This window comes from Osmerus mordax, chromosome 10, assembly GCF_038355195.1.
Source record: "Osmerus mordax isolate fOsmMor3 chromosome 10, fOsmMor3.pri, whole genome shotgun sequence".
NCBI classification, from domain to species: domain Eukaryota; kingdom Metazoa; phylum Chordata; class Actinopteri; order Osmeriformes; family Osmeridae; genus Osmerus; species Osmerus mordax.
Genome location: NC_090059.1, coordinates 15,749,574 through 15,763,147, shown reverse-complemented (window position 1 = coordinate 15,763,147; position 13,574 = coordinate 15,749,574). Strand labels below are relative to the sequence as shown.

Sequence of the window (13,574 nt, the reverse complement as noted above, 5' to 3'; positions counted from 1 at the left end):
CACGAAGTTATTAAGATCCATGTTCAGTCTCACTCTCCCACTACCTTGGGAACTGTATAGGAAGGAAAGCTCCGCCTCTCACTACGGAGAGGGAGGAGCTTCCTCCGCTGCCGATTGGTTCATCTCCACCCTTTACTAGAACATGAAAGTGAAAGTGTGTTCAATAATACTGGTGAAGACTCATTTTTGTTAAAGCAGTGATGCTGATTTAATGATTGTACATCTGGTATTATATGCTGTATGACACCGTGTATTGAGTTTGTTTCCGGATATCTTGCGTTTGGTAGGCTACCTGTCTTATTTGCCGTTTATTGAAGTTGACAACGTTGGAAGCGCTGAAGGTAAGTGTCGGTCTCCATAAGCATTTACATTTAATCATTGTAAAAAAAAGCATTTCGAAGATTTAGGACTGAATAAATAAAGTTGTTTGTTCTTTTCAGATAAAAAATACAAATTGTGCCTATTATTGTTGCATCATGATAAATGTTCTACCAAGTTTTCTGATAAAATGAAAATGAATGATTCCAAAGGTCGACAAGTCACAGGGAAATGTAATGATTGTAACATTTGCTTTGACAGTAGACGTAGCTATACAGTACAAAGTTATTTTTGAAACACAACATTAATTTGCATGTCTGATGTGTACAGTTTGCAGTACACTACACACATACTGTACACATAAATCCAGCAAGTAAGTCATTTTCAGTATAAAGTGTAAATGTTTTACAGGGAAGCTAGACATGGAGAAGTTCTACGCATTGGTAACAGGCAACACTTTGGATTCTCATGAGGACATAATCAGACATGTAAATAACAGCGGTTTAACTAAAGTGACGTCGCCACAGGAGAGTGATGTCATCATAGCTTTCTGTCCCATTGTCAGTCGTGTTGGGACTGATATTGAAGATGCCCTTACAAAGATCCCTGAAGGTATTCACAATACACAAAGCAACATAAATATTCCAGATCATGACTGTGGATTGTACAATTGTCATCATAAAGTAACTAAGGGTTTGCTTAAAAAAAAAGGCAATTTCAGATATTACTCAATTTACAATGTTGATGTTTATCATCTCTCTCTTGATTCCAAGCATAGGCGTAGGTCTATGGACACACAGTAAAGACATGTTCCTACCAATGTAAACACACCATAGAAACGTCCCCAATAATAACTAGCAGCAGAGCGTGGGGTAGTGTTGGCATGTAGCTTGAAAAGGAAATATTTGTCTCCACGAACGTTCAAACCAACTCTACTCTGCAGGTAAACCTGTCATCCTGGTGGTGCTGCACCACACCTTCAAAACAGACTACACTTCCCAAAACAGCAGCAGATATGTGACCAGGCGTGATGTCATCTTAACGGTGGACTGTCTGTTTCATGACTCTGTTAAGGGCATACTGAAATGTCCTCAAAATGACGCAGCTGTCAAGGAGATTCTCAGGAAGGTGAATGCCTCGGTTTGAATCATCAGAGTTCAGTTGCTTTCACCTATGCAGTTTGTTTAGTAATTCTGTCAGCTTTCTTACAAGGTTTGATCGAATGTTATTGAACACTAACTGAAATGTTCTCTCTTTTGCAGCTGCCACCTGCAGGTACAGTGTTAGACCACAAAGTTGTTTCTATACATGCATTCTTTCTGGAGCACATGCAGACTCCTAGTCCTGAAATGTGTTTGCATGATGAGTGTGTCACTTGACGTGGATTGATGGAAGTGGATTGATGGATGGACAGATGGATGAATGGATGGATGGATTGGAGGAATGTGATACTGTTGATCAGATTAATTAATCATACCACATTTACAAATGAAGTTCTTGTAACACTTGTATTCGTCCAACTGTGTAGTCAAGACAGAGAGAGAACACAAGACGGAGAAAAAAGGATCACAAGACAGAAACACTCAACAAGAAGAAACAAACAAACAGCAACACAGAGACAGCCTGAAGAAACCAGACAGTAAACTTAAACAGAGACGGGAAGGCGTGCTTGTGTGGGTGGGTGGGGGGTGGGCGTGTGTATGTGTGTGGCTTTACCTAGAAATTAATACACAGATGGTATTTATAAATACTCAAATTAGACATAGGCATACTGTTTTGATGTCAATTCCTGTTTACTCTCTTGTCAGGCTAAGAGCTCATTTAAAACCCGAAACATTTTTGTTGTTGTGTATGTACATGGGTGACTGAAGGAATGTGATTGAACTATTGAATTGATCAGTTCAACAGTAGCCTAATTCATAAATGTCTCTCCAGGGGAGAAGTATACCAGTGAATCCAACCTGATGAAGGGAGACACACTGAGGAGAATAAATGAACGACTTCTCAAGATCAAATCCTTAATAGAAAATGCCATTACGGGAAGGATGGGTTTCTTTGCATTTGGAGCAGATCCAAAACAACTACTGGAAGATTGTAAGAGAGAGGTGGAGGCTCTAACAAAGGACTTGCAGGAACATAACCTAAAAGAGAACCAACTGAAGGAAAGATACCAGGGGAATGACTTGAATCAGAGACAAGAAGAGTTGGTCAACAAACCGATGTTACAAGATAAACAACTGGAAGTTAAGAATCAAACACTTCTCAGCAGAGAACTGGAACAACTGAAGGACGTAGTGCGAGTTCAGACTGAAAAATTAAATGAATGTAACAAACAACTAGATGCTAAAAACTCAGACCTGGAAAAAATGAGGCAACAAATGAAAGAGAGGGACCAACAACTGAAGGGCCTCCAAGATGAACTATTGAAGGAAAGACAAAACAAAATTAAATGCGAGGAATGGCAAGTGGTGAATTATCCATCAAAAAATGTGGAACTTGGTGAGAAGAAAGATTATTTGTATACTTTACATGTATGTGTACGGTATTAATTGTGTGCTTGGAAACAGGAAACAACTCTATTTATTGTAACACTCATACTGAGAGCTGTAAGATGGCCTCCTGGCCCAAAGGCTAATGCTTTGTAGACATATTTGTGGATATCTCTTATAGTAGACTAAAATTGCTGTTATCCAATAATGGTGTTACATGCGCTATATGGAGGGGTAGATGATGTCCCCTACATGTTCATCGTAGATATCTCTCAAACATACATGCCTATCTTAGGCTGACTAAAGGGTTTGAATTGATCTCAGTTGGCTGAGTACTTACAGAATTATACCTCACAGTTTACCTCTGTCATTTCAGCACAACACCTGGAGGATCTGACAAAAGACCTTCGAAAAAGTGAGGCCTCTGCCAAGGACAATGGTGAGTTCTTCTCCAAAGGATGAAATATCCATGACATTTATATTTGTTCCAACCAACTAATCACTTTAACTCTGTCACAACCATGAGTAGTGTTTACTGTTACCGTATTTTTCATAACAGCACAGCAACTGACTGATCTAAGAAACAAGACAGACAGATTGGTGTGTGAGTTTTTGGTCCGGAGTCACGATGAGGAGGAGAAACCGGTGGAGAACGCTGCCAGTGAGGTGGAGAAGAGATGGCTGGAGCCTCAGAGGGAGAACCAGGAGAAGAAGAACAAGCAGCCTGCGGGGGAGAACCAGGAGAAGAAGAACAAGCAGCCTGTGGGGGAGAACCAGGAGAAGAAGAACAAGCAGCTACAGAACCTCCATGTCCCGCTGCAGGAGGAAGAGTCTGAACGGGAGGCGAGAGACCGTAGACTGAGAGAGAAGGATGAAGAGCTAAAAGACAGCAACAGACTGGAGAAATATGAAGGTAAACTTAAAGAGAGACGTGAAGGACGAGTATTGACCAGTTGTAAGAAAACATGTTTTTCAAAAGGAAGGATATGGATGAGCAAGTATTGCTTTTAATTGAAATAATGTAGCTTAACCTCACAGGCAGTTGGATTCAGTTTAGTTAACAATGAACTATTTGAGCATATTATTTTAGCCACAGTTCAACTATAATGTCAGTTGGAGTCAGTTGGCTGAGCGGTGAGGGAGTCGGGCTAGTAATCCGAAGGTTGCCAGTTCAATTCCCGGTCATGCAAACTGACGTTGTGTCCTTGGGCAAGGCACTTCACCCTACTTGCCTCGGGGGAATGTCCCTGTACTTACTGTAAGTCGCTCTGGATAAGAGCGTCTGCTAAATGTAAATGTCTTCCCAATTACACATTTAGTCAACACTGACCTTACTGATATATGAACACAGTAGTCATAAACATGAGTCTGAAAGCATTTCTCTCTGCAGGGAGCATGGAGAGGTGTTACGCCTTTGTAACAGGGCGCACTTCAGGATCTCACAAGGACTTAATGAGTCAACTAACGAAGGAAGGAATAACTGAAGTTTTGACACAAAAGGAGTGTGATGTCATCATAGCTTTCTGTCCCACTGTCCTAATTCGTGCTGAGTCTGATATGAAAGAGGCATGTAAAAAGATCCCTGAAGGTAATGTAGTACATTAGAGTGTCATCTCTTTCTCAATCCTGGTCCTTAGGACCCTCTGCCCAGCATGTTTGAGATGTTTCTCTCTTCCAACACACCTGATTCTAATGAACGGGTCGTTATTAGACTTCTTCTGAGCTTGATAACGCCCCCCTTCATTTGAACCATGTGTGTTGGAACAGGGTACAACTAAAACATGCAGGGCAGTAGGAGGTCCTGAGGACCAGGATTGAGAAAGGCTAAAGCAAAGAATAATGATCTTAATAATGATCATTAATTTACGCTCATAGGTTGTATTTCCACTTTTACCTTTATGTTTGTGGTCCCTCCCATTCTTGTCTGCAGGTAAACCTGTCATCCTGGTCGTGCTGTACCACAACTTCAACCTAGACTACACTGTACCTGACATCAGCAGACATGTGACCAGAAGTGATGTCATCCTCACAGTGAACTGTCTGTTTAACACCAGTGAGGGACTACTGAAATGTCCTCACAATGAAGCAGCTGTCAAACATATCCTCAAGAGGGTACGTAAAGCCTAATGTGAATACAGTCGTTAATACAACAAATTGAATGTTGCCTTTATCAAAGATCCTGTAATAATGTATGAGAAGATTTGACGGGTTACAGTGGAAATGAGAGAATTCCAAGGCAATTCTGGCCTTACTCCCAGTGTTTCTAATCTCAACTGGTCAAATGTTTATAACAGCTGAATACGAATAATCATATGGATTTACATACTTTTCTTCCAAACTTTGATCATCATTTTAAATTAACATCCATACCAATGTTCTCTTTTGCAGCTGGCACCTACTGGTATACTAGGTAAGGTATCACTTACTTGTTGCAAATTAAATATAAAGGTGAATAGCCTTATAACTGTCAGGCCTTACGAGTCAGCATGTGGATTCCTAGTCTACACTGTGTCTTGTGAACTATGATGCATATATTACTTTGATATAAAAAAAATATGAATTCAAGTTTGTGACGTTGTATAGACAGTTTGTGTCCGTAATCAACTATACCTGTCATAAAGCTGAAGCGAAATCTGTATGGTCACATTTCAGTAGGAGGGACCTTTCATTGTTTAGCTAACATAACTGAAAACCCATGGTGAACATTTTATATACTTACCTGTAGGATTCAGACTGTGTAATGGATATTATTATCTGTGTCAGGAATTAAAGAGAAGAGGCAGCAAAACATGTCTGACAGCCCCCCACTGAAGAGACAGAACACCTCAGAGGACTCGGGTTGCAGTGCTGGAGGACTGGCTGGTCCGAACAGGAAGTCAGAGGACTCTGGTTTCAGGGCTGGAGGACTGGCTGGTCCGAACAGGAAGTCAGATGACTCTGGTTTCAGTGCTGGAGGACTGGCTGGTCCGAACAGGAAGTCAGAGGACTCTGGTTTCAGGACTGGAGGACTGGCTGGTCCGAACAGGAAGTCAGAGGACTCTGGTTTCAGGGCTGGAGGACTGGGTGGTCTGAACAGGAAGTAAGAGGACTTCTAATAGATAGATAACAGGGGTGTTATGTTGAATAAAGAGGGACTTAACATTCACACATTATTCACAAAAAATGGGCAGATTGAACTCAGACAGTAAACCAATTTGAGACATAATTAAACTTGCATATAAACTTAAGAAACTCCTTTTTATTCCTCTTCATTCTCTGTGTAATACATAATTATGGTTAATTTGTTTCAATACATTTCCAGGAAACACCTAGAGTTAACTTTTTCCGTTTTGTGTTCTAAACATCCTTTGTGTTTAGTCATTTCTGGTTTACAAAAATGTGTATAATTATGCATTTGTATTGTCTGTAACTCCAACCCCCATATTTGAATACTTCATGTACCATAAGATACACTTCTTGTCCTCCTAGAACCTGCTATAGTAGCCTGTGAGAATTCAGAGACAAATAAAACTGGTTCATATCTTTCTCCACAAGATGGCAGGACAGACCTGGTAATCTGGTTCCCATCAAAAGAGGAGTCTTACAGTAATAATAGCAAGAATGTAAAAATAAGTTTGAACATGATTATAGTAGACCTATGCTGTGCATGTGCAAGTTATGTGTTTTTTTCCTCATTTGAAAGGAAGGGTCTGCCTTTTTTCAAGAGTATTCTGCACGAAAATAATTGATATAGTAAGCATTACATTTTATAATTATTTGAAAAGATCACTGCCTTAAAACATGAATGTTGTTTTTACATATTAAAATAAAATTTAGATTTATAGTGATTCAAAATTGTTTCATTTTGTACATATTTGACTTGGAATGAATCCTATCTATATTGCACACACATTACAAGCACACCTGGGAACTTAAATATGACCACAGACTCACCCATACACCATAGTCTTCCATAGACACACACATACACACAGACACACTGTGTACAAACTAAAAGCGATTTCTCACAGACGGGAAATGATGTCAGGTCTTGTCTCCAAGGAGATGGAGGCAGTTGCTAAGATACTGTGACACTAGGATCTCTCCTCTGGCTCTCTCTTTCTCTCTCTCTCTCTTACACACACAGACACACACACCCACTGGGTTGTCACCATGAATAGCTCTAAATTCTCCCAGTATCTCACTCAATCTCCATCACAGATGACATTGAACACTATTCTCTTTTCAGTCACATATCTAAAAACAGAAGATAATCCTTAAGTCATTTGCCAAAATGTTATTTTTCCAAGCTGATGCCAACAAACAGACAGAAAGGTCTGATCAGTGCAAATGCATATTAACGCACTATTAATTACTTGAATAATTTTTTTTAATCGCCACTCCACTGTGACAGCTGCCCTCAGCTATGCCTGAGGAGACAGGGAAAGACAAAAATTCAACCTCACATCAAAATAGAGGCTCATAGAAGAGATGGATAAGTGTCAACATCCTGTTATGTGCTTTCCCTAGCGTGAGCTGTCCCCCCTTAGTGCTGTCTGCATGCTACATGTGTCTTGGGATGGCATATCACTGCCAAAGCCCCGCCCCTCCTCCCTCATCCCCTGTGGATCCTAACAGAGCATTAAGAGTTTATGGGTTGGGGTGAGTGTATCTGAGATGGCCGCACACCCCGTCTCTCTATAGCCGGATTACAGCCCCTCCACTGTATTTCTGTCCAAGAGACTCCCCTATACTGATGACACAAGCAATACAGCAATGAGTGTTTGTTCATTCGCCCCACACACACGCTCATGGCCTGAAATGCACACACACACACACACACTCACACACTCCGAGGCGCAAACCCACACACAAGCACATTCATTCAAACACACACAAACACGCATAAGCCACACGCACGTAAATCTGGAATTACAAAATACGTACAAACCCCCGCAAACGCGCGCTCACACATGGACAAACACACACACACACTGAAGCTCACACACACGCATGCACACACGGTGACACAAATGCAATGACAGTGAGGACAGAGTGTGGAAAGAGGGGGAGAGAGAGAGGGAAGGCTGGGGGTGGGGTTGGCTCGGGCGACGTGGAATCATCTGAAATGGCGCGGAGGTTGGAAGAGGAAAAGACACGCGGAGAAAGAAGAGAGTGAGAAGCAATTGACAGGGAGGAAGGAAGACAGACAGTGGCTCTGAGTACGATTTCATTGGTGGCGCAGGGGAACGGAGAGAGCAGGGGCAGAGGGAGACGGAGGGAAAGAAGGACTATCCTCTGCACCACTCTGTGACTGGAAATTTAATAGAGAGAGGGGGAGAGGTAGAAGGGGCGGGAGAGAGACAGAGGCGGAGAGGGGGAGGGAGAGAGGGAGAGAGAGGCAAAAGGCACAGAGACCTCATTGCTGTGCGGCTCTCAGCAGAGCTGGGCGGTTGTGAACAATGCTCACTACGGCATTCACTGAGAGGGAGGGGAGGAGTTGGAGAGTGAGGGAGAGGGGTAAATGAAGGAACGGGAGAGAGAGTGAGAGAGAGTGAGAGAGAGTGAGAGAGAGAAAGGGAGAGAGAGGGAGAGAGTGAGAGAGAGAAAGGGAGAGAGAGAAAGGGAGAGATAGAGAAAGAGAGAGTGGGAGCGAGAGAAAGACATACAGAGAGAGAGAGTGTGAGAGAGAGAGAGAGAGAGAGAGAGAGAGAGAGAGAGAGAGAGAGAGAGAGAGAGGGAGAGAGAGAGAGAGAGAGAGAGAGAGAGTGAGGGAGTGAGAGTGAGAGAGTGAGAGAGGGAGAGATGGAGAGAGAGAGAGAGAGAGAGAGAGAGAGAGAGAGAGAGAGAGTGAGTGAGAGTGAGAGAGAGAGAGAGAGAGAGAGAGAGAGAGAGAGAGAGAGAGAGAGAGAGAGAGAGAGAATACAGGATGTGAGGGGTCCTTTTGGTTAATGTCTCCAGTCTAACTCCATACGAGGCAAGGGGGAAGGGGATTCACACATAAAACCAAAAATAGAATAAAGATGCTTCTTGTGAAAGTACTGAATAAAGTGATAAAAATGCTAGGTGGAGATGTTTGCTGAGACAAGCTGTCACTTTGTTGCAATCCAAAACTACCACGTGGATACGATGCATGGTCATAGAAGGAACAAGGTAATTCATTGTTATAAAGGTCACTGATGTGAGGAGAATTAGAAACACGCCAGGAGTCAATATTTGGAAAATTGTAAAGAAGTTTGCCTTCAGGCTATCTTGTTAAGACAGACAGGCTTAATTAAAGATGAGCTGTACAGGGGGCCATGCATACAACATACATGGCCCATTCATTTCTTTTGAGGCAGAAGCCATGACGTCTGTTCTACAGGGTATACAGGTTAGATTTATGTAGGATATCAGCTTTTAAATGAAGCCAAACGCAGATGAGGAGGTCATTGGTCTTTAGCAGTATGCCTGAATGTTAAAAACCAGGGGTGCGTTTCCCGAAAGCGTCGTAAGCCTAAATTGATCGTAGAATCCATCGTAGGAAGAATCTTAGTTTTACGGGCCGTTCCTAAAGACATCGTAGCTAAAGTGTCTCTTGAAAATTCGTAACTCTTGAAAGCGCATAGATTAGCCTACTCCTTACGAGCATGTTTGGGAAACGCACGTAAGAAATATCGATGGTTTCGTTTTTTGCTCGATCATTGCTACGATCCATCGTTATCGGGAAACGCAGCCCTGGCTATTTCAAAAGTCTTTGGCTTTGGAGGAAACCGTAATAATGCCAGTATGCTGTGTTAATTAATTCCACCATCACAAAGCACTAATTGTCTGGTGTGTTATTGTATTTGTTCAACCACGGTCCTGCAAATGATTATGCCCTAAGGGGATGATGGTTCCCTGAGGGATTGTGGTGAAGGAGGATGTGAAAGAAAATATCACATCTCAAGTTTGTTTCCAACTCTATGCAGATAAACGTGATCACCTCTTCTGAATGCACTGATTCCAGTTATCCAGGCGGTCAGTGATCAATGCAACTGCTCAGTGCTACTGCTGAGTCACATCAGCAAGAACCTCTCTGCTCTGTGGTCACTGTGGCCCTGTGTCAAAGTTTTCCTCCATTGCATTGAGCTTTCAGAGTTGACTGTGTATGTACTCTCACATCCACATGTAAGGACACTGTCACACAAATACAGCACAAGCCTCGACGTCACGAATTTATTATTGATATATGTGGTAAGAAATCGCCTACATGGGAAATGTCTTGGTCATGGCCATCTATGAACGTCTGGCCCGTGGTCCCTTCTACGAGCCTTACGTCCAATCCGTGGCATTCAGCTACAGTCCTACGGAATGTGCGTAAACTGCCGCTTATGCTGGATCGCAAAATACTCTGCCCAACGGGCGCCTTCGCGTTTGCTGCCTGCGCGCGTCTCCAAGGATGAGAAGATGCTTGGATGCATTTCGTTCACGACCTCGTTTTTAAATCAACTAATAGATGTATATATTTAATAACACTTGTGTCTCTTTGCTCCATTTTCTTTTTTGTGGATTCCCGTTTTAATTAATTAACCTGCTATTATTCGCGTATGTTGCCCCCTCGTTGCGTTTCCTCTGCGGAAGACGAGAACAAGAGCCGAGCTCATTGCCGTGGCGTGGAAGCGAGCGAATCAATTTAGGGAAGAGAAAAGGAGAGATAGAAGGAGAGAGGTTGGGAAAACGACGAGAAGAGAGAGAAGGAAAGGAGAGAAAACGTCGACCAAACGCCGCAGCAACTAAAACATAAAGGTATGCCTTTTAGATTGTACACAGGTAGAAAATCTCTGAAATGGCCGTCGTTGTCAATACAGTCTATATCTTTTTTTTGAACCGTAAAACGATAGCAGACCAGCTGATAAGACCGCTGTATTAACTTAAAGGGCATTAGTAAATTGTACATTGAAAAAACTGCAGTTTATTAGATGCTGCAAGACAAGATGATGTTGAATGACATTTACATGATTGTTTTCCCCAAAAGGTGTTGTAAAATCCCGACCCTCTTATTCATGTCGTACATTTCTGAAGGATAATTTTTGTACCCACTGCTACGACATTTATTCATTTTTATGTCAGTTGTGAAACTATCATTATTCCATAGTCCAGTCAGTCGATGCAAGCCATTTTGTAATGCAGCATGTGCAGAATTAGGCCTTTTCTAAGAATTTCAATTGCGTTCCGTAGTAGATCTGTACCAGTAGTGAGCAGGGCTGCATTGATTTCAAGATAATGTTATCATAGTCTTGAAAATGCAGCTGAAAAAAGGCAATAGATTGTTTAACACTTGGTTGGGAAAATCTTATTTAAATATGTATTTCCAAGTTTCAAAGCCATACAGACACAATTTAAATCTTGGCAATAAATCAAAGCAAATGACATTTTGGCCCCAAACCTAGTTTTCTCTAACACACTGATTTTCAATGTTCATGTGAATATATGGCGCCTCCTCCTACCCGGATTCCCACGTTCAACAACTCTGAATCCATTTAGTGTTGTCATAGTTACAGTAGATGATGTTAGCCCTGCTGCACCTGTGTCGCTTTGTACCCATCTTCGACCAGCTGTAAATATCAGGTTTAATTGAGCCTTGTGTACGAAATTTCCACATCATATAGCCCTCGGATCCAGTATATTACACACAAAGCCAGAATTTAGCTAATCAGAAAACGATGATACCTAAACTCAGGAGAATAAGCAGTGATAGAATAACGTGATTACAATGATGTGATTGGTTTGTAGCAAATTGGTCAGCTTGCAGCTAATTTGTCTTTTCACGACTGAGCGCTTTCCCACAGCACTGATTGAGCAGATCGATATCTACATGGGTGCAACCAGTTCTTGACACGGGAAATGAATAGGTTCAGAGGTAAAGGAGGCTGCATGACTGAGAAGGTTAAAACACACCACCACTATGAAGCATTTAGGTTTAGATGGGTGACTGACATGATAATAAATGGCCACCAGTGATGGCCATTAGATCGCTTCCTGTGAAAAAATATGTAGTTTTAGTTTGTTAAGGTGTGAAATGGTGCATTGTTAATATTTTTTTATTATTTATTTTCGGTTGCTGTTGCTATTGACGCTTTCACGAATCATGAATGCAGTATAGGACTCCTTTAATAGGTCTCTTTAGGAACATTTCTAGTTCAGAGTATAGTTTTTTCAAGATATCTGTACAAGAGAATGCAGTTTCATCATTACAGATCCAAATTGTTTTGTTGTTTTATGCTTTTATAGGAAAACTTGTAATGATTTCCAGTCCATGTAATGCAAGGCTGGGGTTCATAATAAAATGTTTTGTATGAAGATTCATGGTACAAAAAGGAAGATTTTTTTTTATTGTAGGCAATAGAATCTACGCAAAAGATTGAAATCTAGGCTAGGTCTATATAATATCCACAATAACTAGTGTCCTTACAACTGTTTGATGCATTAAGAGTACACAATTCTGTGCTTCAAATGTCTGTTTGGGAATCTGATTTGGTTTACAAACAAGCGCAAGGGCACACATATGAATCTATTCATATGGTTTTAAAGAGTTGAACTCATTACTTCCCTGTCAATGACTGCAGGTTTAAATGGGCTTTAGATGTGTTGCTCAAAACACATTTAGGCATTGTTATATGTTTCTTTATATCTAAAGCTGTACAAGTAAGTTTTCAAGTCACAAATTGGAATTGTGAAGACTAATCAATGTGACCTTTGCGAGTCCAATTACACACCTCTGATTAAGTTCAGAGGATGGACTTGCCACTCCTCAAAACTCTGGCCGGAGAAAGGGACTCCTAAATGAGGGAGGTCCACAAAATGTGTGAGAAACACGAACAGTAGCTTACACACCTGTAAAGCCTCTGAACTGGTCCGCTGATTTGCGAGCGGACCATTTGCGATGTTGTGGAGGTCATGATGTCTCTTGATCTGAAAACTGGTGTTGTTCTTCTTGTTTTATCACTCAGAGATCATGAAACATGAAATACTGGTTGTCTGAATTTCTCTCTCATGTCATTAACAATGTGGTGGATGGTTCAATAGAGATGTGTTTGTTAGTGTGTGTGTGTGTGTGTCCGGGGGGTCAGGCTGAACGGTTAGGGATTCGGGCTATTAATCATAAAGTTGCCGGTTCGATTCCAGGCTGCGTAATCACGTTGTGTCCTTGGGCAAGGCACTTCACCGTACTTGCCTCTGGGGGGAACGTCCCTGTACTTACTGTCAGTCGCTCTGGATAAGAGCGTCTGCTAAATGACTACATGTAAAAATGTGTATGGGGGGCGGGGGGCGGGCAGAATGTGGGTGGGTGTTTTAAAGTGTGGTTGTGTGATCAGGGATGGAGAACATCACCCCAGTCTATATTTAGCTACCATACGCCTTGTCTTACATATTTAGCATTAAACTGCTTCCATTGTCGCTACCTCTGTTAACAAAGGATATCTCTACAAAGCTGCCAAGTATGTGCGTTTACGTGTGTCAATCTACACTTTACACAGCTTACAGCTTCAACTTGTGTGTCAGCTGACAGTATTAAACTGACGGCAAGGGAACTGATCAGTTTGAAAATGATGGATGTTCATTTACTGGCTAACTGCACATCAGTATTGTAGGGTAGGACACTGGACAGTGAAACACAAGATGGTGAGTGAGCCGGTTGCCACAGCAACCGGGTTTCTAGGAGCGCATGCATCCGAGTGGTTGCATAGGACAGGGAAGGTTCTATGGGCTAGCTATAAGCCTGGGGGAAGCCCACCATCTTCATCAGAGAGTTTAACCACCGAAAAA

At 41.9% G+C, this 13,574-nt stretch overlaps 1 protein-coding gene across 2 annotated transcripts; it reads left to right on the top strand.

Annotated features, from left to right (window-relative positions):
- Window positions 1–20: 20 nt before the first annotated feature.
- On the top strand, window positions 21–6,644 carry LOC136950516 (uncharacterized). Of its 2 annotated transcripts, none has more exons than XM_067244903.1 (12): window positions 21–341; window positions 730–930; window positions 1,307–1,446; window positions 1,581–1,593; window positions 1,847–1,957; window positions 2,254–2,817; window positions 3,184–3,246; window positions 3,367–3,720; window positions 4,198–4,395; window positions 4,738–4,919; window positions 5,196–5,217; window positions 5,571–6,644. In XM_067244903.1, exons 2-12 carry the CDS (start codon window positions 741–743, stop codon window positions 5,888–5,890), a joined length of 2,157 nt encoding a protein of 718 aa, XP_067101004.1. In that variant the 5' UTR covers window positions 21–341; window positions 730–740; the 3' UTR covers window positions 5,891–6,644. The 2 variants fall into 2 exon arrangements, with proteins under 2 accessions (XP_067101004.1, XP_067101003.1); XM_067244902.1 differs by having other exon boundaries at window positions 1,262–1,446.
- The last annotated feature ends 6,930 nt before the right edge of the window (window positions 6,645–13,574 follow it).